This window comes from Tripterygium wilfordii, chromosome 13 (assembly GCF_013401445.1).
Source record: "Tripterygium wilfordii isolate XIE 37 chromosome 13, ASM1340144v1, whole genome shotgun sequence".
NCBI lineage: Eukaryota > Viridiplantae > Streptophyta > Magnoliopsida > Celastrales > Celastraceae > Tripterygium > Tripterygium wilfordii.
Window position 1 is genome coordinate 1,484,359 of NC_052244.1, and position 24,930 is coordinate 1,509,288.

A 24,930-nucleotide genomic window follows, 5' to 3' on the forward strand; every position below is an offset into this window, starting at 1 on the left:
TGCAAGATGCGAGGTCGCTATGAATGAGCTGAAGGTTGAAGAAGATGAAAGGGCTACGGGTCTCAGTCTCTCAGGTTCCGTCCCCTTGCTCCCGAGGGGGAGGGGGCCTTTTATAGTGGGGTAGCCAACCGACCAATACTGACATATTGGGTACAGTTCGTAGGCAGGTACGGGGTGGTGGTGTCGAGTGTCAGGACACGCGGCCTATTTTGGTTGGTTGAAGTCCGGAGTGTACAGTGGTCAGGCGGCTCGGTGTCAGAAGGTGGCTGCAGGCCGTTTGATACGGCGTGCTAGGTTGTATGATTTGTCGGGGCCAGGTTCGACAGAGATCTCAGACGACTGTTACCTCAGGGGGCGGGGGCACGATAGGAGATAATGGTTTAGGTGCATGACCAACATGGTACGGGGTATATGCATATGCAAATACATGTGAATATGATGCAGGACGCGTACCTGAGGTGTGAGTGGTTTTCGTCTCTTGATGATTAGTTACGTTGGACGTCTCCGGTTGAGGCGCTCCCTCCTGGGACGCCGAGGGCGCTCCCTCTTGGGACGCCGAGGGCCCTCCTTACTGGGCCGCCTAGGGCGCTCCTTAATGGGCCGCCTGGGGAGCTCCTTAATGGGACGCCAGGGGCGCTAGATGTAGATGAGCTTACGCGTCTTTCGTCATACACTTGTTGAGTGGTTAGGTATGGATCTGGCGTTGGTCGTCCCATATTGTGTTGACCGTATTCTAATACGTTGACCATCCTGTATTACGTTGACCGTCCGGTATTGAGTTGAGTCATGTGACGATTTTTGGCCACTACAACGGTGTTGCAACTTGACTGCTTTTTGTGATGCAGGAGCAAGAACAGACACTTATCAATGCTATTGCAAGGCTTGCAGATGCTTCTGATGGTGACAGTGGTAATATATATGTTTATATAAGTTTTCATTTATTGCCTGGTTAAGTGGTTATGGTCTATTGTTACTTCTTCTCTGATGATCATTTTCTTTTGTTTTTGCATCATTATAGATGGCGAACAGCCGTTCTCAAATGGGTGATCAACGGAGAACTGGAACGAATTTTTATGAAACCTATGGTACCAGTAGTTTTGGAAACAGGCGAGGGTTGTATTGTCATGATTGGGATGGTAGAACAGGGTAATTTTGTTGTGCCAGTCATTAAGCGAGAGCTGATGGTTTCAGAGTTGGGTGACTGAATTGCATTCTGAGCGAGGGAAAGTGGCATCAAATAACCAGCAAAATGGCGATGATCTTGATGACCTATTCTGTTTCTAATTCTGGTTTTCCTTCCTTTTGAGGTGGGGAGAAAGATCCATTTATTACTCAATGCCTTTTTCATGCTGCCATTGATCTGTACTGTACATGCAACCCCATCAGAAGATACAGAGTCTCATTCTCACAGCCCTTCCCTCTCAAAAAACAGGCAAGCAGGGGTTGTATTTATTCATCAGTGATCTGTTCTAATCCAGGGTTCCTGGGACTAGCATATGAACTTCTCTTGTTGGCTGATTAGCATGTCAATGAAAATCTTCGTATTCGTGAGTAAAGTTAAGGGCACAATACAACAATTTTCCATATGCGGAGCCACCATCAGATGGAATAATGGGATCAAATCATTTGTGGTTATCTTAATCAACAAATTAACAAATCTGCAGTACACGTTCACGGCGGGACTGGAATTGGTGGAGAGGAAGTGTGTTTTGTGTCTTGCGTCTTGCGTGGCGCCTACAGTTTAAACCTTGTTCTGTTTCATTATCCCACATCGGTAAAGGAGGAGACAATAACAAGGAAACAAGATATAAAATCACAGAGAAACCTAGTTACAAAGCATACCTTTCTCGGCCTTTTGGCTAAGATCAAGTGTAGTATCTGTTCTTATCAGTTTAATATCTGATACGTGGGTCATCGACCCACATGATATTAAATAAATTTTTTAAAGGGGAAGGCCTAACGCAGTAGCTTGCTACTGGGGCCTTCGCGCGTCGCCTAAACGTTGCACTACAGTTTGGGCTGGCACACCCCTCCAATGTCAGTCCAATTATTATCTTCTCTCTTGGTTTTTTAGTCAATGGGTTCCATTGGATTGGGTTAAATTGATTCTCGGCTTGATTATTGTCTTAGTTCCTCGCTCGACTCGGGGAGGGCTGTGGAGTTAAATCAATTTGTGCTAGGTCTAGTTTGTTTCCAAAGCCCCACACTACCATGAATTGGCATGGTATCATGAGGAGCTACATCTCTCGGAATTTACCCGCAGAAGCTCTTGCCACCTATTCTCGGATTCGCCATGACGGACTTTACATTTTTGGTTTGGTTCCTTTGGTTTTCAAGGCTTGTGCTTCTCTTTCTGTTGTTAATACCGGGAGAGCTTTACACGCTGAATCTGTTAAATTTGGGGCTGATTTTGATGTGGTGGCTGCGACCTCCATGCTTGACATGTATGCCAAATGTGGTGACATAGTAGCCTCACGACAAGTGTTTGATAGTATGCCTAAGAGAAATGTGGTATCTTGGAATGCCATGATTGGTGGGTATGTTTGTAATGGGGATATGAAATCCGCTTCAATTTTGTTTGAGCAAATGCCAGAAAGAACTGTCGTCACTTGGAATGAGATGGTCTATGGGCTTGCAATCAATGGTGATATTGTCAACGCTAGATGTATGTTTGATTGTGTTCCTACTGATTTGAAGAATGTGGTGACTTGGACAGTGATGATTGATGGGCATGCGACCAAAGGAGAAATGGAGGCTGCCAGGGAACTTTTTGAAAAGATGCCAGAAAAGAATTTCTTTGTCTGGTCTTCGATGATTTCTGGGTATTGCAAAAGAGGTGAAGTTGAGCAAGCCAGGGTTATTTTTGATCGGATTCCAACGAGAAACTTGGTGATTTGGAATTCTCTTATTTGTGGGTATACGCAAAATGGATTTTGTGAGGCAGCTCTGGAAGCATTTGGTCGAATGCAAGCCGAGGGGTTTGAGCCAGATGAGGTTACTGTTGCAAGTTTATTATCTGCCTGTGCTCATTTAGGAGATTTGGACAATGGTACAAAAATTCACCAGATGATACATTATAAGAGGCTTAAGCTCAACGAGTTTGTTCTAACTGCATTGATTGACATGTATGCTAAGTGTGGGGATTTAACCTCTGCAAGGTCACTCTTTGAAGGGATGAAGGACAGAAACACAGCCAGCTGGAATTCTATGATCACAGGAAGTGCCAGCCATGGAGAAAGCGAAGAGGCTCTTGAATTTTTCAGAAGAATGGAAGATTCAAATGTGAAGCCTGATGAGCTCACATTTCTTTCTGTTCTCTCAGCCTGTGTACATGGCGGTTTGGTAGATGAAGGGCTAAAGATATTCCACAAGATGAAGTCATATGCAATAGTGGCTGGCATCAAGCATTATGGTTGCTCGGTCGATCTTTTGGGACGTGCAGGAAGATTAGAAGAGGCTTATGCTTTAATCAAAACAATGCCAATTGAACCGAATCATGCAGTTTGGGGGACTCTATTGGGAGCTTGCCAAATTCACTTGGGTACAGAAATGGTAAGAAGAGTTATGAAAGAAGTTGGTGCGGATGGAAGTAGGAGTTCAGGCAGCTGTGAATCACATCATGTGCTTCTTTCAAATATATATGCTGCTTCTGCCAGATGGGAAAAGGCTGAAAGGATGAGGATGACCATGTCAAACAAAGGGGTTCGAAAGATCCCTGGCTCAAGTTCGCTTATTAGCCCCACTTTCTGAACCACAACGTACCATGGCTCCATTGGAGATTCATGTGTTAGAATTTAAATCTCCTTGGAGATTCGAATAGCGCTCTAAAAATTTATCTATAAAATTGAATCAAACGATGGATTGATCAATTAAATTTATGTCAAAAAATCTAAATAGGTAGATGAGTGTCTCCATCAGCGCGCGGGAATCCCACTCAAAAAATTAAACGCTAATTACCAATTCGTCCAATTATTAAGTAATTAAATTAAAACTCATTTTATAGATAAAATAACTCCACCTTCAGAAATTCCCACTCTTTTCTTTGTAGGCCAATCGGCTTCCTTCTTCTCTCTGGTCTCTGCCTCCAAAACCCTTCTGTCTAGGGTTAAGGTTTTTTCGCTGATACTGTTAGGGTTTTCGGTCCTATCTCTTCACTTCATTATTGTTTTGAATATCCGAGGTGCCGAAGATTTGTATAGATTCTTTGATTTTTGTCTTTTCAAATCTTGGTTCGTTTTAGATCTGGATTTGTGAGGAGACATTTATACATTGAACGAGTCAATGGATGCTCGGAAGAGAGGTAGGAATGGAGGTGGATTCAACGTTAATGGCGGCTTCAAGAGATCTAAGCAAGGTTCGTGCTTTATCATCTCCTTCAGCTGAAGTTAGGGTTTTGATTTTGTTTTACTTGCTTTTCTATTTGAACTTGTCGTATGCGTGGAATTCGCGTTGTTTACTCATTTGGCTCCCAAGATCAATAGTTAGGGTTGGTTTCTAGAGAATGCTATGTTGATTTTAAGTTTACCAGCGTGTTAACGTAATCATTGAATCGTTTTTTGTTTTTTTTTTTTTTTGCTTTGCGGTAAATTCTTTTGTTGTATTTGTTAATATGCTGTATTAACATGTATTGATTGTTGATGGTGTTTCGTTTCTGTTTCTTTGCATGCGGTCTCTTTTATGGTTAGTTGCTTATCGAAGTTCTTCTTGTTGAAGCAGTTTTGGATGCTGTAGAAATTTTGGATGCAGTGTGTTTCCTTTCGAGTGACCTTCTAAATTGGGACCTTATAGCATAGTTTACCATGCCCCTCTTCTACCCAGATGAGAAGAAAAGATGGAATTTTTCTCATATTTAGAGATCACCTTAGAAAATCATATTAATTGAGTGTTTTTTTATTTGGTTGTTCTATGACTATAGGACAGAGTGATGAGGAGCTTGACCTCTTGACAAATCATGTCCCTATGTTTTTTCATTTAGTGTAGGCTTGCCCTGTAGTGTTTTTTTTCCTGCTCTGAAGTGCCTCTGATTTAGGGTTGCTTCTTCGTAGAATAGATAATTGTGGTTGAGGATTAGCTGTCTGCTTCTACGAGCCTAATTTTATAAAGTACCAGGCAGTGCCTCTCTTTATTGAACAAAAAAATACAATGGCAAAACATGTGTCTACTACTGTTACCGGATAGCTTATAAGTTTTTGAACTTTCCCTTTTCTCTTGTTTCGCTGTTGAGTGGAATCAACCTTCTTGTTTAATATACAAACCATGGAATATGGAGATAAGGAAGTAGTTAAGTTTTGCATAAACCTTGTTTTAACTATTGTATTTGGCCTTAAAAACATTCTTTTTTCTGTATTAACTAGTTCTAAGGATTTTGAGAGGTACTAGAGTAATAAGATCAAGAATTCACAAATATTTTTAACTGAAAACTAGTAATGATGTTTTGCAACAGAAATGGAGTTCTTATCAACTGGTGTAGGAACCAAATCGAAGCCATGCACCAAATTTTTCAGGTTCAAATCTTTTCCTACCTAATAATATGTTGAACTTTATTTTGTTACTAATTTATTATTAAGCTGTTTAAGGATTAATAATTTAATTTGTATCTCACACTAAAATATGCAATGGTACTAATGAAGCGGCAGTTCATAGTTGTTATACAGGTACATACTGTGCTTGGCCAAATCAAGTTAATTAATGCTATGTAAGAGGTTAATCATTTCTTAAAGAACTAAATATTATTATTTTCCAGAGACTAATTTGCATGAAAGGGATTTACAATGAGATTCATCATATTTTGTAACGGCCACTGCTAATTGAGTATGACAGAAAACAGTGATGATTTTCAGAATGGATTTGTCACATCTTTTGTGATTCCAATGGTATGTTGTAAACAAGACAACCTATTGAAGTATGATGAATTTGCATGGGAACTGTTATATCTATTAAACACATCCTTCTAAATCGGTAAGATGTTCATTAATTGCTTTTGTTTTGAAGTTATGAATGGGTTTCAGGTATGTGGTCTGACTATAAGTAATGCAATCTAATTCTTTTTTTATTTTTTTGTTTTAGTCGATTTCAAGTATTCATGGTGTTCTAATTGAGGGGAAGGGTCGTGTGATTAAGTTCTGTTGGTTCTTTTTAAATTTTGAGTGAGACTGTTTCTTCAGCTTTCCTCATGTCTTTTTTCGTGAACTCATTTTGACTTTGATACGGTTTTTTTTTTAGCTTTCACAAAAGGAAATTTTGGTGTTTCTGTGATTGTTTCATTTGTGACTTAATTTTTGGAAAACGGAAACAGCACTCGGTGCATAAAAGTGATGGCAAAAAAATCCTTGTAATATTCCTCCTCCGTTCGTCCTCCACCAAATGGGCTTACTGCATTCTTCCAGTAGATCTATAACAATTCATTGATAGTGTGGCATTGACATCTTTGAAAGTGCTTCGTTATTGCCTGTGGAGCATTTTAGTATCTGTTGTGTAGTAATGAGGTTGTTCCCATTTTTGATCACCCGTAAATGTATTGCTAAATATTCCAGCAATCTCAAATGTTGTCAAAAATATGATGTCTTTGATTTGGTTGTTTACCTTGGTAGTATGATTATAGGTTTTCAGTATCTTATTAGGTTTTTTGGTATTAACTGCAGTACCACTGGCTGCCCATTTGGCGAGAGCTGTCACTTCCTGCACTATGTTCCTGGAGGTTATAATGCCGTTGCCCAGATGATGAATTTAGGTCCCACAATACCTTCCGCGCCTAGAAATATGGCAGCCCCACCAGCCATGCCAAATGGTTCATCAAATCTCAGTGTTAAAAGTCGAATGTGCAACAAGTACAATACGGCTGAAGGCTGCAAGTTTGGTGACAAGTGCCACTTTGCTCATGGTGAATGGGAACTTGGCAAGCCTGCTGCTCCATCTCATGAAGACCCTCATATGGGAAACGTTCCTGGTCGCATGGGAGGTAGGATGGAACCCCCGCCCTCCGGTCCTGCTGCCAGCTTCGGTGCTTCATCCACTGCAAAGATCAGTATAGATGCCTCAGTTGCCGGCGCCATCATTGGTAAAGGTGGTGTGAATTCAAAACAGATCTGTCGCCAAACAGGGGTTAAGCTTTTTATCCATGAGGATGAGACGGATCCTAATAAGAGGAACATTGTGCTTGAGGGGTCGTTTGCACAGGTACAGGAAGCTGGTGCAATGGTGAGTGAGCTAATAATGAACCTTGGTCCACAGGCTGGCCATGCGAAAGGTGGTGGAGGACCTGGGGCCCCTGCTCATCGGGGAAGCAACTATAAGACGAAGATTTGTGATAATTTTACCAAAGGGTCTTGCACCTTTGGGGATAGATGCCACTTCGCACATGGTGCTGCTGAGTTGAGGAAACCAGTAATCTGACTTTTCCCAGTTAAAAAGGGTAGTATTTTGTGCAAGGTATGGGAGATATCTTTGTTTCGAGTGTTGGCTGTGTAATGCGACTGAGTGAGCCATCTCATGTGTTACATAATTGAACTGCTTTTATTTAAGATGAGTGACAACAACAGATACCAACACACCCTCCTCACGAAGGTGAGGACAAAGAAAAGAAACAAGTAATTCCAGCAAGAGACGCCTCCCCTACAACACTCGGCTTATCCAACAATGACACTGAAGTCTGTAGAGCTCAACTGTAAGAACCACCAGTCCCATAGCCAGTCGCACCGGTGCCGCCAACTCCAGTGTTATGAGCCGTGGTTCCACCCGTGCCAGTGTTGGTCCCAATTGGGTGCGATCCCACCACGCCCTCGGTCACCTGCCCATGGGGCTGTCCAGTTCCATGACCAGGAAGGGCAGACATCTGGTGGGCCCCGGTTCCCTGTCCATGGACCCCACTCGTAGAGTACGTTGTTGTTCCTGGTGCACCGGTCGTGTACCCTCCGGCACCACTTGTCGTCATGCCCGTGTGGCCATGGGTCTGAGCCCCATGTTTAACTGCCGCGTTATGTGTACGCGCCTCCTGCTTGTTCAGTTCTGCTTCCATAATCCTCTCATCTTTCTTCTGGGTTGCCATTTCTTTCTGCAATGGGTCGTGGGCCGTCGTCGTCTCCACCTTCTCTTGGGCCGTGGCCTTGGCTTTCTCCATGCCCGACTTGGCTGAGGCCGCCACGTTAGCTGCTGTCTCCTTGATGTTCTGCATTTTGTTTCGCAAGTACTGTGTAACAACGATTCGATGGATGATCGTTGCGATAACAGTCCAGTCCGTTACTTATATAGACGTTTACATGGTTTCTGCAGGAATGACACGTGTCGTTGAAGAGCATACGTGGACGCTCCTTTAATGCTGTTTCTGACACGTGCTTTTGCCACGTCTCAAAAGACTCTGGAACGATAAGATACTTGCAGTTACAAAAAAGTACGTGTCGGATTAGCAGTTTTTACACGTGTCATCATCTCGTCTCTATCGGACTCGTTCTCTTCGGATTTTGTTGGGTGAAGAAGCTCACTGATTCAGCCCTCTCTCAAGGTAGCTATCGATCCGGCCCAATGTCTTCAGCACCATCAGGCCTACTAGCCTAGCCCACAGAAGTGGTAAATCGAATGGACCAAAATACATTGAGCTAAACAAGCCCACAAAGCCCGTTTTTAAACAAGCTGATTAAAAATTTCATGCTGGAAAGCTGAATCTGGAGTGTGTAAGAACACCATAAGTCTGAAAGTTGAAACCAGCATGAGATGAGAACACCAGACCTTTTCAATGACAAATGGTTACATACATCAAGGCAAAATGAACAAATGGTTTCCATACATTCTTTTGCTCTTCTATTTGGTTAACAAACAGAGATACAGGGGGACGGCATATAAACCGCGAAGAAAATACGAGAAACGGCCCCTAACTGAACATATTAGAGACCGCTGTTTCCAAATAGTCACTACTTGATAGACCCTACCCCCAACTGAACATATTGGAGACTGCTGTTTCCAAATAGTCACTACTTGATAGACCCTACCAAGTGGTATCGCAGGCAGCAACCTGAACCTCAACCTCCACAGATGGAAAGAAAAAGAATACGCGAAACAAATTCAATCCCAGCGATCAAGGATCACGATCTGCATTTTGGATATATTTTCAAGTCAAGACTGCAAGTGGTAGTCGAGGGTATAGGCACGAATATCTGAAGGGCTTGTCCCGGGCCTGCCAACAACATTTTGAATTTTGAAGAGAATCAAATTACACTAATAAGCTAAGCCAAAATATTTATTCATTCTCACAATCATAAAAGCTAAATGAATTTAGCAACTGCAAACCATTAACGGATGGGAAGATTGTTTGATAACGATGGGAAAAAGTGGGGGAAGTGAGAGGGTCTCCTAGTGTTCTTGTTGAAAGGAGGAAAACGAATGAAGGGTATAACTATAGAACAAACCATTTTATTTTGTCAGTTTTATGCTACCTACAGTATTTAAATAAAGTATTTATGCTAGAACTTTGTTGGTTGGGGTTTGGGGCTGGACTTTTCTTTCCTACTAAACCCATCTTTTCCTTAACACTATCAATCCTTCCTCTTTTCCATCTTAGCAAACAAAGTTAATGATTACAGGCAATTTGCAGCTTTATCCACAGCTCTGCACTTTGCTATGTCATAAACTGTCATGTAGTGGACTTACTATCAGTTCTTCAACAAATGAAAAATCATTATGGAACAAGCAAATAAGAGAAGATGGCTCGGAGTTATGGACGTAGGCGTAATGTATTTAGGCAGTAAACCCCAAAAACAAAAAACAGCAATAGGTTTTATGATATAATCAGGATTTCAAACCCTGAGTAAATCATCCAGTATGACAGCTATGTCGAAAAACTAGATTCAGTTACAGACAAAGGAGCATCACCATCACTGAGTTATTAAAATGTTTTGCAATAGGGTTAATTTAACACCCGGATGGCATGACAAGATTATCTTTACAATCTCAAATATTTGGGACGAAACATGATATGATTACTTCTCTATATTTCATCCTTAACCATACGAGTAACTTTTTAAATTCTGCCAGTTTTCATAACCGCAGCAGAGTAAGAAAAAGAGGCTTCTTTTCCAGCTCTAAAATTATCAATGCAAGAAAAGATTTTGAACTCCTCCTTACTGTAAATATACAGAATTCCAATTGAAAAACAAGTACATACCTTTTATTGATAGTACCATAGTGAAACTTCAATCTTCCAGTCTTCAAATCCTCAACATACTGAAACATTAAGAAGAAGCAACAACTACACGTATCAGCACATAAAAAAAGAAGAAGACATTCTTATGAATTATGGTGCAAGGTAGGCTCCTACCAAATTTAAGGTGACCAACATTGACGAGAATGCCAAAGAATCAAAAGGTATATCCTCAAGGGCAAAAAGACGGCATTCTAATGACTCTGGACCTGGTGAGAAGACGGGCTTCTTCAGCCTTGCTAAGAAAATGATGTAAGTCTGCTCCAGAAAGGGATAAACCTATAAACAAATATCTTCAACGGCTAAAAAACAAATCATAAGATTAAGCTGAAGCAGCTCTTCCTTACTTGGCCGATAAGAGGGATGTCCAATTGAGCAAAGGGCGACAGAACCTCCACTTCTGCACGTGCTTCCTCCCAGGTTTCCCTCATTGCCCCTTCTGCAGCTGACTCCCCATTTTCCAAATAACCAGCAGGAAGAGTCCTATCTCAACACCACCAAATTACCAAATTGTTTGTGGTGAGCTTTAAATTTAACAAGAAAATCCACTATACAGTGGTTCTCTTTTAGATTTAAAAAAAAAAAGTCCAAGCATAATATATACATACCAAAGACCATAAGATGGTTGAATATTCCGCTTGCAAAGCAGGACCTTGTTATCATGTTCAATTAGGCATCCCACAACCTGTAAGTATCAGTTTGACATCAATCTTTAACCCCAATAATATCTCGTTAATGATAAACTAATCATTCTACCTTTGAACAACATGCAAATAAATAGAGAAATTTCTAAAGCATAAGAAGTATGAAAATTTTCATAGACAAAGCAGTATAAAAAAGCAATGATCAAAAATTATTAAGAATTATGATGGTTAATACCAAATATCTTTGAATGAGAAACTTGTTTATTTGACGCAAGAGATCTTTTTTAAAGATTAGAAACTATAAAAATAAACAGAAAATACTGTCCAACACAAACAAAATAGCTTTCTACATTATGATAGTCAATATCAGCTGTCGCCACTCAAATAGTTCAACTGTCAAATGAACTTTTATTTAGAAGCACGAGATTTTCTCTCATTCAAATCAATGGGAAGTTCATAAAATGTGGACCATAAATTACCAACCATACCATTTTTGGGTTTTGATAAGTAATTTTTCCACAGAGAGTGCAAATAGCTCTCATCTTCTCCTCACCATCAGGAATTTCATGCTTTGTTGGACCACCACACCATTGACAGAAATTGATCTTACGAATGTCCGCCTGCATAATAACATAATTTACCATCCCAATGAATGATTTATAAAATATTAATAAAATATGGAGTGATGTAATCATAAGTTGTGAGATCATTGGAGTATAAGAACAATTAATCAAGAATACAAGCTACATGCTTTTTCAATTCCCCTGTGAATCTTTCACCGGCACTACAAAGAATAGACACAGGAAAGACAATGGTTCAAAGAGTTATCAAGAAAGTAAAAGCATTTATTTATGTGTCCATGGAAGTAAATAGGAATCACATATGTGAACATGAATGTAGCCACCAGAGTAACCCTCCTATTGCCCTGATGTCATTGGTCAGGCAACCATTCGACACAATGTAAGAAGAAGCTTAAATCAACTGGTGCACAGACATTTCCAACGATATCAAACACTGCATATCAACAAACTAAATGCTTCTACTGAAACAATTTCGGCACATTATCAAGAAATTAAAGAATCGACTCAAATCAAAACCAAAACCCATCCAAGATCCAAGATACCATTATAAGAAACTCACAGAAATTCGGACAGCAACTGGAGATGAATTATCCATATTTGACTCGTACATGGTTGATTGTGCTCGAGTCGCCTTGTAAAACCGAGTCCTACGGGTCGAAATGGCAGGCAAGGACAAAGAAGGGTTGATGGGTCTTCTTGTTCCACAAGCAGGATACGATAGCGAGTAGTTGGAGATAGAGATGAAAGAGTTTTGATGAGGTTTTCTCCACCGAGAAGCCGCGAACCCAGATGACGAAGCCAGCATCTGTATCGTCTTGAGCATTCTATGTCATATGTAAACTCGAATTCTTGATGAAAATCATCAAAAGATTACAATCAAAGAACAACGAAATTATCCGAAGAAACCGAAGCAGAATCGGATTCGCGAGCGAAATTGGGAATTCGAGTTTCGACAGTAGAAATTACTTCGCGTTTTGTGTCAGTCATTTGTCCTACTTCTTCATTGACTTCATTTCAGGTTGGTCGATACAGATAAGAACCAATATCTTCGCCACGTGCTCAGTTGCACATATTTACTCTAAAATGATCGTACCAGATAGAATTCTAAGTTTGTGGGCTAGAGCCCATATATTTGCCCACGGGCCGCATTTGGAAGACGTGGATGGGAATGGACTAGGCCCATTGGATAGATGCAGCCCATTTCTCCACTTCATGGGCTAAGAAGTGATCCACAGCGAACGAATCAAAGAACTAGAGTAGACTGTAGAGTCGATGACGGGGCGAATCGTAGGACCACGCGCAGATTTAATGGTAAAACGACGCGTATCATTCCTGATAGTAGAAAGCCGCCTCGCCAACTCCCGTTTACTTGACCTGCTCCGCAGACTTTCTATTTGGAAAAGTGTCCGTTAGAAATCACAATGAGATTCAGTTCGAAGTCCTGATCCCAGATCGGAATTAGGGATTTCTCATACCAGAAATTAGGATTCTTTCCGCTTCGAGTTGATTCTCGGTCGTTGTAATCACATGGAGAATAGAAATTCATTCAATTATTCTCTACAAGAAGGGGAGTCCATGACCCCGAGGAATGGCGATTTTGGGTTCGGCACTAGCGATCGGCGATACGCGTATTCCCGCCAACCATCGTTTCATCAATCACAAGAGCCACACACGCCGATTTCGATCATCTCAAACGAATTCACAAAACCTCTCCTTTCGAGGACTGTTTCAAGCATTGATATGCCTGCAGGGGTTTATTCATTCGACGAGAATGATAAGGCTTTTGGGGGACGGAAAGGGTCGGTGGAGAAATTATCTGTTTTGTCAATTTTTCAGGTTATTAGGACGGGGAATAAGTCGATGAAGAAGCTGTTTGCATTGATTTCCCTTAATGTGGCGTATTCCACTGCGGAATTGGCAATAGGTCTCTTCACTGGACGTATTGGTAAGACTGTGACACTTCTCTTGGACTTTTTTATGTTGCTGTTTCATGTTCTTAATGTCTAATCTCCGACAACTCTTGCATCACTACCATTCAGTGTCTTGTAATTTGTTTAGCTGAAAAAATATAACATTTTGTTAGAAGAGGCGCTAAGGAATGCCAGCACAACTAGCTTTATCTACTAGAATGAAGATCCTCTGCATATAAAAGTAATCTCTCATCAATTGGGACCTATCACTAAAGCCAAGTACATAATGAGTAAAACAATCTCTCTGATAGCTCCAAATAGGTTTCTTTTCCCTCGAAAGCCCTGTCATTTCTTTCTTTCCGTGCAACCCAAAAATAGTTTATGGAATGTAGGAATCATAATTTGATGTATTTGTTAGATGCTTAAAAAATCAGATGGATTGCCACGAATTGTTCGCTTACATATTCAACATTAACTCTAATTTGTTTGAAAAATATTTGCATGTATTGTGTGGTTTTATAGATAAAGCTACAGCAGATAATGATTTGTTGTGTTCTTAAACATTCTTTACTTGGCCCTAACTGGTGCGGGTCGATTAGAAATATCGAGTTTCAAATTGCTTCCTTCAATTAAATTAAAGCCTATATACATTGATATATATTGCAGCTCTTGTTTTTCATGACTTGTTGTGTTTTTCATGACTTTTTTATTGTGGTATAATTTTTGGTTGTTGACGAGTTTTTCAGGTTTGGTATCTGATGCATTTCATTTGACGTTTGGCTGTGGCATCTTAACGTTTTCTTTGTTCACAATGGCTGCCTCTCGGAAGAAGTCTGATCATGTCTACACTTATGGGTTAGCTCATTATCTCTTTGAAGCACTAGAATGTAGTCATTATGATTACTTGAAAATTATTTAGGATGACATTCTCTTTTTCCAGAGATCATGCTACTTTTGCATATCAACAGATCTTGAAATTAATCATGAATAAGGATCTGTTTATTAGTTTAATGGAAATTGTGTTTGAGCCTTATAATTCCCATGATGGATTCTTGTCAAAAGTCATCCCATATCTTCAAATGCCATAACTCAGAATATTCCCTATTTAAGCAGTTATCGTGCATGGTTAGCAACATCAGGTTGTTTCTCTGCTACTTGTCATTGCTTGATGGTACTATTTTCATACTATCTAAAACACTTTTCTTTATTTTTCCCTTATTTTGTAAGGCAAGAAAAAAATGTTCTTGCAATCTTTGTCCCCATAAGATTTCTAGGACCATCTTTTTGCCTTGGTCAGGACCAATTTATGGTAAACAACATGCTAGGGACAATATCTCAAAACCCATTGTACGTGCAAGAAAGTATTTAAGTCCCCAATAATTCCAGGAACGCTCATAATTTAGGTTAGAAGTAATATCCAATGTATAGGCTAGATGTTGTTTGGAAATGCATTAGTTGCCATTGCATGGGCTGGTGAGCCCATGAAAGAAAAAAAGAAAACAAAATATTTAGTTTCAAGAAAAATTTCCTCGGTGAAAGTGGCTTGCAGACAATACTGTTCTTAGTTACATTATTCATGTAAGAGTTGTTGATTACTTGGTTGAGACTTAGCAAAAAAAAGTTTGCTTGCTTGTGTCGCAATTGCTGCAATGTTTTGAGTAGTAAGCCTTGTAATTTTCCCTCATTTCAGGTACAAAAGGCTTGAAGTTTTGTCTGCTTTTACCAATGCTGTAAGTATATAATATTTCTTGCTTTTGTGTGTTTTTCATAATTTCATTTGTGAAGGAAAAATTAGTGACTACATAGTGAAACATATATATTTTTTATTACAAGTGTCAGGATGTGGGTGTAAGGTCTGTGTACATCATGTTTGTCCCCAATCCCACCCACTATGGGAGTCTTTTGCATGAGAGTTATTTTAAAGAACACACGAACATGTGATCTAGTGGTAGAGTTGCAGGGGTGTACCCTAGAGGTGACATGTTCAATTCAGGGGAACAACCTCTCCACAGATATGTGGGGGTAAGGTCTGCATACATCTTGTCTGGTCCCTCTGGGGAGTTGTTTACCTTTTTTTTGCAAGTGTCGGGATGTTTTACTTCCATCGTTCTCTTTGGGACATACGTGATTAAGTTTTATTAGTGTCTAGTCTTTTTTTGGTTCCATGTGTTCTATTTCGTTGCCACTCTATATAATTTGGCATGTTTAAACTAATATCTCACTTTCTTGATTTGGCTGCATGTGTAGACAGCTGTTTCTTTTGTTCATGTCATTCTCCTTAGCTGTGGAAGCACTTCATGCATTCATACAAGATGAATCTGAACACAAGTAAGTTGGGCCCATAGATTGGATAAGCAAAATAATGAATTTAATGTATTCAAATGGCACAAGACATCTTAAATAAGAGTGCTTATTACATGATATTGGTTGGTTTGTTACATTACAAGTAATTGATTCTTTCTTTGTTGCCCTTGTATTGTATAAATTTTTGCCTATTTATGACATTGATTCTCCGTGTAGGCATTATTTGATTTTTTCAGCGGTGACAAATCTGCTGGTGAATGTTATTGGAGTTTGGTTTTTCAGGAACTATGCTCGAATCAATCTTGGTGAGTAATGTGGATCTTGATGCTTTAGGATCATGATTTGAGTTGGAGTCTGATGAGAATGTTTATACAAGTGTCTAGTTGAAAATGCAATTTATCCACTTGCTTAGTTCCCCTTTTATACGTTTGAAATTGGTACTGTGTGATTTTGGAAGTGGCGCACCACATATGAACTTTTGTCTGTCAGGTATTTTAGACCCCTCCTGCACCATGTCTGAACAAGAATAACATCTTTCTTCTTTGGGGACTTTGTTATTGCCATTCTTATGTCTATCTCATCTGCAGTCTACAGAAAAGCAGAAGATATGAATTACCACTCTGTTTGCTTGCATGTTCTTGCAGATTCCATTCGTAGGTGTGATATATACTCTTTCTTGCCCTCTGGATTTTCGTATTATATTTACTTGTGGATATGTACTTAAGCTGTTGTCATCTTATTGTCTTTCAGTGCAGGCTTGATATTGGCATCCTGGTTTCTTTCGCTCGGGTAATAATTGCTTCCACGTTGAATATAGTTGTAGAATCCTCCATCATGGATATGCCTCCATCCTCTTCTCAACCCCCTCTCTGCTCTTTGCCTTCTGCAGATTTTCTTCTGTATATAACTCCTTTTCTCCTGTTTGCAGGGTTGAGAATGCTGAAGTTTTGTGTTTAGGGCTAGTTTCAGTTGCAGTCTTTATGCTTGTCATGCCACTCTTTAAAACAACTGGAGGAATCTTGCTTCAAATGTCGCCACCAAGCATTCCACCTTCAGCAATGACCAAATGCTTGAGACAGGTGATTTTGTTTTTCCCCCTTGGATATTTGAAGTTTTTAATCTCTGTTTTTAAATATTAAGAAAAGGGTTTTTATTCTCTCTGTCTGGGAATAAACGAAAGAGAGAACGAAAGTGGTATAGCCTCGTTGGTCGATCACTCGGTCTCCACACTCAACTGTGCGTGCTCGCGCGTGCATGTGGAGGGAAGGGGTTCGATTCCAACGGGGAACGAAGCGCTAGCATGCTAGTCCACTGGAGTTATATCCCACCTGGGCCTCGGCCTTGACTTAAAGCCCAGACCGTCTAGTGGGGTGGCGGGCTGGGTTAGGGTTTACTCTGGGCCGTCGCGTAGGGCAAAGCCCGCAAGACGTGTCTGTAGGTTCCCTAATCAAAAAAAAAAATAAACGAAAGAGAGCAGGAATGCTTGCATTGTACCACACTCTCCTCCCTTCCCGTTTCTTTTCACGTCTAAAATATCAGAAGTTGCTCCTGCCCCTTGTCTCACAACCTCAAATAGATTCTGTAGTTTCAATGCCATGAGTTGAGAGTACTTCTGGCTCTGCTGCCTTGCTAATAATAACTCACCACCAATCCTGTCAATGTCCTAGAAGGAAATTTCAAATGGAGGGTGCAATAGTATTTCTATCTCCTCTCTGAATTTTGGCAACCATGATACATACCTACTCTTCCATGCTTTCACTGCCATTAGCTGTATGTATATGACCATCTTCAGCCCTGTTTTTGAGGCGATCTGTTGCTATTTATGCAACAAATAGTCCGTGCCTCACAAATATAGACCTTCTTCACTTGATTGCTTTCTTGTATCGTATTCTAAAACTGTAATCTGTTAATTTAGATCACTGCCCGTGAAGATGTTACTGACGTTTCTGAAGCTCGCTTTTGGGAGTTGGTGCCCGGTCATGTTGTTGGCTCACTCTCAATTCAGGTACATTGTTGAGAAACTCTAGGTTATCCTGCATTGTAGGGACAGCGTCGCTATTTGAGGTGTTATTCATCGGTTAAATTCGATTGTTGACACTGCAGGTAAAGGGGACGGATGATCAGCCCATACTCCAATTTGTGCATAGTTTGTACCATGATTTGGGCATTCAGGAATTGACAGTGCAAACAGAGTCTGATTGAGCTTCATGTTCCTTGTTTTCCCCCTTTTATTTGTAGTCCTCTGTAGCTTTGCAACAGAGCTTCTTCTTTTTCTTTTTTAATTATTTGGGGATTCGTTAGTATTTAATCTTCCATGTTGACAATATCAAATTCAATCAGAAACGTTTTTGTTAGAACAAAATAATTAATCTAGAGATTTAGAGTGTGTTTGGATTGAGGGATTTCGAGTTTCCTTCGATATCTCTTATTTAGATAGTTCATAAAAAATTAAGAGGTGGGATTTGAAGTGATGATCACGCATCCTCGGCTTAGAATCAAGAGGGAAACTCTTTTGAGGAATATATTGTATTGAGGAAAATGTGCCCTGAAATTGAAAGGTTTTTATATAATAATTTCATTGAAAAGGATTTCTATCCATTTTTAGTTAATTTGTTTGACCTACTTGATTGTTTTAGGTAATCGATAACGACATTACACAAGTTTGTCCTTTGGACATATGATATGAATATAAACTCGGGCCGTAAGGAATTCATACATAATTCATAGAGATGTTGATGTTGAATAAGGGCATTGTTGCACCTAATATAGAATTGAAATGACAAGGAAATTGTATTGAAATCTATTATTTACAGACATATAGAAATCACACAGGTTTCTGAGCATTATTCTAGCTAACTAGGATCACAACAGAACCTCTTTGATTTCTAACATGATACTCAGCTTGAATTAGGGGATGGGTCGAGAGGACGGGGTATGTTGGAGAGACATGATAAAGAGACATAACAAAAGTAATTTTTGAATTTCAAATCTTTTTGAAATTGCAATATCACTTTGCTTATGTGGACTGTCACATATGTTATGGAGGCTTTGTGGATGTTTGTTCTATGGATGTCTAGCGCTATTGTCTATTGATATCATATACATGTTGAATTGATGATCACACATCCTCGGCTCAGAACCAACAAGGAAACTCTTTGGAATTGACATCATCTGACCAAGTCAATCATTTTTATAAACACAAAATGATGGATAAGAACATATTGTATTGAGGAAAATGTGAGCTGAAGTTGAAAGATTTTTATATAATAATTTCATTGAAAAGAATTTTTATTCATTTTTAATATTTTGGGTAATCAATAAAAACACCATACAAGTTTGTCGTTTTGACATTTATTATGAGTTTAAACTCGAACCGTTAAAACAACATATTTAGAAGTTTTCACTTGAAAACAATGTAAGTTGGGTCAAAACTCAGCATATGAGTACAAAGATATTGCTCTTGAACGCATCTATTGTCATTTGATGTGATCAAATGTTATCTTCTATTTTTTTTAAAAGAATTTAAATTGTACTATTGGTGGAGTTGAGTGTCTTCCCTGTAATGTATTCTTTTATGTTGCTATCAGTAGATCCAAATTGTTTGAAAAAAATGGCAAAAAGTTCCAACAAACAAAAAATGATGATCATATACGTACGGTATTGATTTGTTGGAATTCATATATGATTCACAGAGATGTAGATTCTCAATAAGTGTTGAAAAAAGTAATAATATCTTATAGTAGATTGACATAACTAATCGAGTGATATATAAATAAATGTTCAATTCTTCTTACACAACAGACACAATTTTTTGGTCTAAGAACTAATGAAGGAGGCTGAGGAGAACAAATTGATGAGAGTTCGTGACTCATAATGTACAATATCTGTTACGTTTTTGGGTTGAGATTTCTAACCAAAAAAGATAAAATTGTATTGAATATTATTTACAGGCATATGTAGCAACCACACAGGTTTCAAAGTACTATGCTAGCTAACTAGGATTACAACATAACATCTTTGATTTCTAACATGATACTCAGCTTGAATCTGTTGACATGAACCAAAATTTGCAGAAACATGCCACCCAGATACAATGCTCTACCTATAGTTACAGAAAATTACAACATTTTTGAATTTACTAGCTATATATCAGAACATAATTCTGCTTGATTTAAGTACCTGAAGCTATATATATCATCTCCCATGGATCTCCGAAAATGGAGTGAGTTGTCCTCCAGCCAGAGAGTTCTCAGAGTCATTGAAGGATGGAGGCATGGCTGGCCACACAAAAAGAGGCCTGTTTGTTGGCATATTTGGTGGAGCTGCTTCTCCTTTAAGGACTTGCAGAACAGTTTTCATGGAGGGCCTATGGTGTGGATTTGGATGGCAGCAACCCAAACCCAGAACAAGCATACGTTCCACTTCTTCTACTTCATATTCTTCTTCCAGTTTGGGATCAACCCCATCAAGAATCCTTCCATGGCCATAAAGTTCCCACAGCCAATTCGCAATCCCGCTGCTGTAATCGTTGTCCAGGATTTGATTTCCAGGTTTTCTTCCACAAACAACTTCCATGACTAGAACCCCAAATGCATAAACATCTGTCTCAACAGTTGCTCTGCCTGTAAGAATACTCTCTGGAGCCATATAGCCTGGGGTTCCTGCAATCTCTTTTGTTGAATGGTGAGTCTGGTCAGTCTTCAGGATGGTTCGAGCCAGACCGAAATCTCCAAGCTTAGCATTGAAGGCTAAATCCAACATTATGTTGCTGGCCTTTATGTCCCTATGAAGTACCCTATCCTTGCAGCCGTTATGCAGATAGTCTAAGGCCTGTGCCACTCCATGTATCACACTTACCCTTGTTTCCCACTTCATTGCAGACATGGAACCTTGCGCGCCGATGTTTTGGTTGCTGAATATGTACTTATCCAGGCTACTATTTGGCATGAACTCATACACAAGAAGGAACTCATGGCTTTCATAGCACCATCCAATCAACTTCACAAGATGTTTGTGATTAAGGTTGCCTATTGTTTTGACTTCTGCAATGAATTCTTGCTTGCCTTGAGTGGATTTCTTGGATATTCTTTTGACAGCTACCTCTTTGTTATTCAAAGTTCCCTTATAGACTGTCCCAAATCCTCCTTTCCCAAGCTTGTTCTTGGGGTTGAAATTCCCAGTTGCCTTCTTAAGTTCTTTCAACTGGAACTTCCGCGGAGCCATCGATGAGCCATTAATCTCTTCTTCTACGTTTTCATATGAATCTACCAATTGCTTTTTCCCATATCTCAACTTCCACCACAGGAACAAAGCAATACTCAGTAAGATGATAGTTACCAGTGGAACTGTGATATAGACCCATAAAAGGTTATGAGACTCATCACCTATATCAGAACCTTGAAACTCCCATGATTTCACACAATTCAATTCAGTGAAATTGCTTGTTGAAGCAGAAAATCCCACAAAAACATTCTGTGGAAGATAGGCAGAGAGATCAATGGACTCGGAAAACGCTTGATTCGTTCTGCTCACGACTCCATCCCCGTCTCTCAAAGAAACAAAAACAGTTATGTTTTTGCCATCATACACAACATTCACCAAGGTATCATTCCCAGCGGAAAGATTAAGACCGAAGTTACCCAACGACACCTGCTTGATTGAGTAAACGCTATTGACATCAAGCCCAACGTGGTTGCCATCTAAGTCTTCGGTGTAGCTCTTCCTTGTGTCAAATTCTATTGCAACTATGTTGGCATTAGAAGATCCATTAGAGTCGGCATTTACTATCCCAAGCCATTGTCCTTGACTGTTTTGAGGGAGATTGTGATCTGCAGCCATTATAAAGGCCAAGCCTTCGCCTCCTGGGGTGGTCCGCGGACTGATATTGATAACGAAGGTGGTGTTAAAAGAAGCTCTGGTGATGCCTTTGCCTTTGCTCTTGTTCCATAGCTTGAATTGAGTTCTGTGTAAGGATCGTCCGGACATATTGGCGATCGAAGCTCCACTAACATCAGGTGTAACCTGGATGGCATTGAGAACTATGTATGAGTTGTTTAGAAAGAAATCAGCCTCATCATGGTCTTGGAAACGTTGGTAACTGGTACTAAGGCCTTGTGAAAGAGCACAACCCAAAAGGAAGGCCAGCACCAGCACCAGAGTTTTGAATGGGAGAAAAAGTTGCATACTCATCAAACAAACAGAAAAGGAAAACTTTTGATGGATCAAGTGATGATTTCTGTCAAGGTTGAGCTCTATAAAGGACAATGAAGGAGTGAACTTTCAAAGTTTGTGGAAGAGAAACAGAACTTTCCTGGAAAATACTGGGGATGGGGCCAATGCAATTGTAACGATATTGACTATCTATTTCAAACCAGGAATTTGAATTGTCTACTTGTCTTTTTTCCCCTTAATCTTTGAATCTGTAAAACAAGATCAAGCTCATGTCATGGCCTAATGTCAATGAAATATAATAAACAATACGGCAGGCCACCCGTGATTGCTAGGGTACTTGTTACATATATAAGTTGACGAAACCTTCAGTTTATAGAACAAAGTCCATGGTTCTGAATCTTCAGAAAAATACAATCAACTCTTCTTCTTCTTCTTCTTTTTGTATTAATCCAAAGTCCATGGTTGTTGTCAGAATGAAGGCATGATTTTTTAAATAATTTCATAATTATGTAACGACTTAAAATAAGCCATAACCAATCAATTTTCCAGATCAAAGAAGATTTCAACGTCTGTGCAGAGGAGACACTATGTAAACTAGAAGAGGATAAAAGGTTGGGAGAGATATTTTTATTACAAAAAGAATACCACTTAAAACTAGTAATTAAAATGAGCGTCGGAACGAGTCCTGAGTAGTAGCTCAATTGGCGAGCTGGGTCGTATGTAATCTCAACCCCGAATTCAAGCCCAATCCCCTTCCCTGATTTTAGTGTATTTTACAGATCGACCCAAGAAGCAGTCTTGTTTATCGTTTTCATAGATTAGGAACCCAAAAGTCAACCGATTAATGTGAACTTGCTTAGTGGTTAAAGCACGTGACATATGATACGTTATCTAAAAACTTGATTAATTCGAAGTCCATCCCTGCAACAGCAAAGACTAGAGAATTTTCATTGCTTGAGTTTGAGTCTGTTGATCACCATTCATTTCTGCCCATAATAACTTGGCAATTAATCTGGTGCTTTGTCAAAGCCAGGACAATGTCTGATTAGCAATTGTCAAGCAAGACTTGAAATTTTTTTAAATAGAACAGCATGATTTACACATGTTGGTTTTATCATATACCAGCTCACTCAAATCAATAATATTGTCTGCTTTGAGTTTACCGGTTCATTGTAGATACATCGTACTCGCACGATCTTTTTTTTCCCCCCAACCGTAGCCAACAGTATTTGAGACCAAAAAATGCCTTGTTGTTTTAAGACATACTTGGGCTTTTCTTATGAATCACATTGCTTGGTATTCTCCGAGCGATGTGAGATTAGAGTATAATATAAGAAACATAACAATGCAGAAAAGGTTATTGTCCTAACCTCTTTGTTTGCTACCAGAAAACATTTAACCCTTGTTTTAAACACCATTACCAAGCACTTAACAATGCAAGAAAGGTTGTTGTCATAAGCTCTTTGTTTGCTACCAGAAAAAAATGTTGACGGATTCCTCAAGAGCCATAAGGCCGTCTGCAATATGCCATCAAACTTCCAGTACTTTCACATTGAAAGCCTAGATCCTACCTAGAAAACATAGAAAGAGCCAGTGATTTTGCAGGGAAAGATGGAAGTTGTGGTGGGTGGTTCTCACCATTTTAGCCATCATCATCCGTTGCACCGCACCAATGCACCTCCAACCGGAAACAGCAGCTGCCATGGATGCAAGCTTGATATGTTACCTGGCAATGAGTTCTACTCCTGTAAGTCCTGTAAATTTTGTCTTCACCAGGTTTGCTACAATATGCCCAAAAAGACTAGACACCCTGCACACCCAGACCACTATTTAACCCTTGTTGTTTCACCTAATTTATCTAAAATTGGTGCCTGCAAGTGCAAAGCTTGCGGACTTGAGATCACTGGCTTCCATTACAATTGCTTGATATGCGGCGTTTACTATCATACTCTATGTACAGCACTGCCTTTGTCTATTTCCATCACTTCCCACCCTCACACCCTCAAGATTCAATTTTCACCTCCATATGACTTCTGCTGTGATTTATGCAATAAACCTAGTTACAACGGGTGGCTTTATAGGTGTCGGTTCTGCGAATTCGACGCACATATTGCTTGTGCAAGTGCCAATCAAAGAGTACAAACACTAAACCAATTGTTCATGTCACTGCCTAGCAGTTTCACAAGCCAGATCATGCATTCCTCTGCATCCCTTACAGAAGCCAACAGAAAGATAGACCATGTCAGTGAAGGCAAGGAATTGATGCAGTTAGTACTGATGGGAGTCACTAGAGGGATCAGAAATGGAAATATTCAACAATCTATTCATAGTGCAGTGGCTGGATGGGATCAGAGATTGCATAGTCCAAGAAAAGGTGGAATTGGAAGCTTTGGAAGCTTTGGAAGACATCAACCAAAGAGTTACACAGTTGGCAACACTTCCAAATCCGGAGAACGATCGCGGGAGCATGATCTATCAACTTCAGCTGCTGCTGATGACCTGACTATCCCAAGCTACCAATTCAGCGACTTATGTTTTTCGATCGATTTCGCAAAGTCTAGTCATAACAATGAAGCCTTAAAACGCAGTATGGATAATGTTCCTGAAGTTGTGAAACAGATTGACAGAACCAATGTTGGTATTCACAGTAGTACTGTGAAGGATTCAAGATCCAATAAACCTGTGGAAACCCGACTCAAGTTAGTTGATAAGCCGGTTTATAATCCCCTATATAGAGGTCCAGAAGGTTGGTTGGATGAAGCATTTTTAGCCGGAGTTGGCACTCACAACCAGAAGCAGTTTGGCCATACTGACAATATAGGAAAAGAAAATAAATCAGAGAGAGTAAGTTGAATGATCTGAAGAAAAATTATCTGTTGATCTTGTGCTTATATGTTTGGCTTTTACAATTAACCATTTGTACTGCTCTCCATCTTTTGCAGGAAAGATGTTGGTGTTCTTGTTTGTGGAGGATTTTCTGCTGCAACTATTCAAATTCCAGAGATGTAAAAGTTCCAAGAACAAATGTGTACAAGAAACACAGCAAGTGGAGCAGAGTGTGAAAGAATTTTGGTTTCATAGGATTCTATTTCTTTCTTGTAATTGGAATCCAGTTCGTAATCTATAATCCA

The 24,930-nt window shown here is 39.7% G+C and overlaps 7 protein-coding genes and 1 non-coding gene across 10 annotated transcripts; 5 read left to right on the top strand and 3 right to left on the bottom strand.

Moving 5' to 3' along the window:
• The first annotated feature begins 1,818 nt into the window (after positions 1–1,818).
• Positions 1,819–3,870, top strand: LOC120012783 (pentatricopeptide repeat-containing protein At3g21470). The gene has a single exon (XM_038864277.1). It carries the CDS (start codon positions 2,212–2,214, stop codon positions 3,748–3,750), a length of 1,539 nt encoding a protein of 512 aa, XP_038720205.1. The 5' UTR covers positions 1,819–2,211; the 3' UTR covers positions 3,751–3,870.
• Positions 1,839–2,033, top strand: LOC120014004. Its single transcript, XR_005471535.1, has one exon. It is a non-coding gene; the product is annotated as a U2 spliceosomal RNA (small nuclear RNA).
• Positions 3,871–4,055: 185 nt separating the features above from the next.
• Positions 4,056–7,520, top strand: LOC120012787 (zinc finger CCCH domain-containing protein 31). The gene is made up of 3 exons (XM_038864282.1): positions 4,056–4,354; positions 5,444–5,504; positions 6,642–7,520. Exons 1-3 carry the CDS (start codon positions 4,282–4,284, stop codon positions 7,390–7,392), a joined length of 885 nt encoding a protein of 294 aa, XP_038720210.1. The 5' UTR covers positions 4,056–4,281; the 3' UTR covers positions 7,393–7,520.
• LOC120012788 (late embryogenesis abundant protein 46-like) lies at positions 7,494–8,563 on the bottom strand. The gene has a single exon (XM_038864283.1). The coding sequence runs from the start codon at positions 8,168–8,170 to the stop codon at positions 7,658–7,660; it is 513 nt and encodes a 170-aa protein (XP_038720211.1). The 5' UTR covers positions 8,171–8,563; the 3' UTR covers positions 7,494–7,657.
• Positions 8,564–8,722: 159 nt separating this feature from the next.
• On the bottom strand, positions 8,723–12,424 carry LOC120012786 (nudix hydrolase 23, chloroplastic-like). Of its 2 annotated transcripts, none has more exons than XM_038864280.1 (7): positions 11,974–12,424; positions 11,322–11,453; positions 10,798–10,874; positions 10,537–10,672; positions 10,307–10,468; positions 10,154–10,212; positions 8,723–9,166 (listed from the first exon to the last, which is right to left on the bottom strand). In XM_038864280.1, the coding sequence occupies exons 1-7, from the start codon at positions 12,235–12,237 to the stop codon at positions 9,106–9,108; spliced, it is 891 nt and encodes a 296-aa protein (XP_038720208.1). In that variant the 5' UTR covers positions 12,238–12,424; the 3' UTR covers positions 8,723–9,105. The 2 variants fall into 2 exon arrangements, with proteins under 2 accessions (XP_038720208.1, XP_038720209.1); XM_038864281.1 differs by having other exon boundaries at positions 10,307–10,447; positions 11,974–12,420.
• A 329-nt stretch (positions 12,425–12,753) lies between these two features.
• On the top strand, positions 12,754–18,099 carry LOC120012784 (metal tolerance protein C2). 2 transcript variants are annotated; one of them, XM_038864278.1, is made up of 10 exons: positions 12,759–13,359; positions 14,071–14,179; positions 15,015–15,054; positions 15,576–15,652; positions 15,845–15,933; positions 16,216–16,285; positions 16,379–16,417; positions 16,557–16,707; positions 17,544–17,633; positions 17,732–18,099. In XM_038864278.1, the coding sequence occupies exons 1-10, from the start codon at positions 12,942–12,944 to the stop codon at positions 17,828–17,830; spliced, it is 1,182 nt and encodes a 393-aa protein (XP_038720206.1). In that variant the 5' UTR covers positions 12,759–12,941; the 3' UTR covers positions 17,831–18,099. The 2 variants fall into 2 exon arrangements, with proteins under 2 accessions (XP_038720207.1, XP_038720206.1); XM_038864279.1 differs by lacking the exons at positions 17,544–17,633; positions 17,732–18,099 and adding an exon at positions 17,088–17,515 and having other exon boundaries at positions 12,754–13,359; positions 16,557–16,797.
• Positions 18,100–19,583: 1,484 nt separating this feature from the next.
• On the bottom strand, positions 19,584–22,106 carry LOC120012120 (probable L-type lectin-domain containing receptor kinase S.5). Its single transcript, XM_038863399.1, has one exon. It carries the CDS (start codon positions 21,815–21,817, stop codon positions 19,823–19,825), a length of 1,995 nt encoding a protein of 664 aa, XP_038719327.1. The 5' UTR covers positions 21,818–22,106; the 3' UTR covers positions 19,584–19,822.
• Positions 22,107–23,283: 1,177 nt separating this feature from the next.
• On the top strand, positions 23,284–24,652 carry LOC120011803. The gene has a single exon (XM_038862926.1). It carries the CDS (start codon positions 23,411–23,413, stop codon positions 24,650–24,652), a length of 1,242 nt encoding a protein of 413 aa, XP_038718854.1. The 5' UTR covers positions 23,284–23,410.
• The last annotated feature ends 278 nt before the right edge of the window (positions 24,653–24,930 follow it).

What these genes read in the sequence shown, in the direction of transcription:
- LOC120012783 (XM_038864277.1), top strand. Translation starts at nt 2,212, where the DNA reads ATGAATTGGCATGGTATCATGAGGAGCTACATCTCTCGGAATTTACCC.
- LOC120012787 (XM_038864282.1), top strand. Translation starts at nt 4,282, where the DNA reads ATGGATGCTCGGAAGAGAGGTAGGAATGGAGGTGGATTCAACGTTAAT. An exon ending in CTTCAAGAGATCTAAGCAAG is followed by an intron (nt 4,355 to 5,443) that starts GTTCGTGCTTTA and finishes GTTTTGCAACAG; the next exon opens with AAATGGAGTTCTTATCAACT. An exon ending in CCATGCACCAAATTTTTCAG is followed by an intron (nt 5,505 to 6,641) that starts GTTCAAATCTTT and finishes TATTAACTGCAG; the next exon opens with TACCACTGGCTGCCCATTTG.
- LOC120012788 (XM_038864283.1), bottom strand. Translation starts at nt 8,170, where the DNA reads ATGCAGAACATCAAGGAGACAGCAGCTAACGTGGCGGCCTCAGCCAAG.
- LOC120012786 (XM_038864280.1), bottom strand. Translation starts at nt 12,237, where the DNA reads ATGCTCAAGACGATACAGATGCTGGCTTCGTCATCTGGGTTCGCGGCT. An exon ending in CTTATCAAAACCCAAAAATG is followed by an intron (nt 10,875 to 11,321) that starts GTATGGTTGGTA and finishes TGATACTTACAG; the next exon opens with GTTGTGGGATGCCTAATTGA. An exon ending in TGTTGGTCACCTTAAATTTG is followed by an intron (nt 10,213 to 10,306) that starts GTAGGAGCCTAC and finishes TTAATGTTTCAG; the next exon opens with TATGTTGAGGATTTGAAGAC.
- LOC120012784 (XM_038864278.1), top strand. Translation starts at nt 12,942, where the DNA reads ATGGAGAATAGAAATTCATTCAATTATTCTCTACAAGAAGGGGAGTCC. An exon ending in TCTCTTCACTGGACGTATTG is followed by an intron (nt 13,360 to 14,070) that starts GTAAGACTGTGA and finishes CGAGTTTTTCAG; the next exon opens with GTTTGGTATCTGATGCATTT. An exon ending in CTTGCAGATTCCATTCGTAG is followed by an intron (nt 16,286 to 16,378) that starts GTGTGATATATA and finishes ATTGTCTTTCAG; the next exon opens with TGCAGGCTTGATATTGGCAT.
- LOC120012120 (XM_038863399.1), bottom strand. Translation starts at nt 21,817, where the DNA reads ATGAGTATGCAACTTTTTCTCCCATTCAAAACTCTGGTGCTGGTGCTG.
- LOC120011803 (XM_038862926.1), top strand. Translation starts at nt 23,411, where the DNA reads ATGGAAGTTGTGGTGGGTGGTTCTCACCATTTTAGCCATCATCATCCG.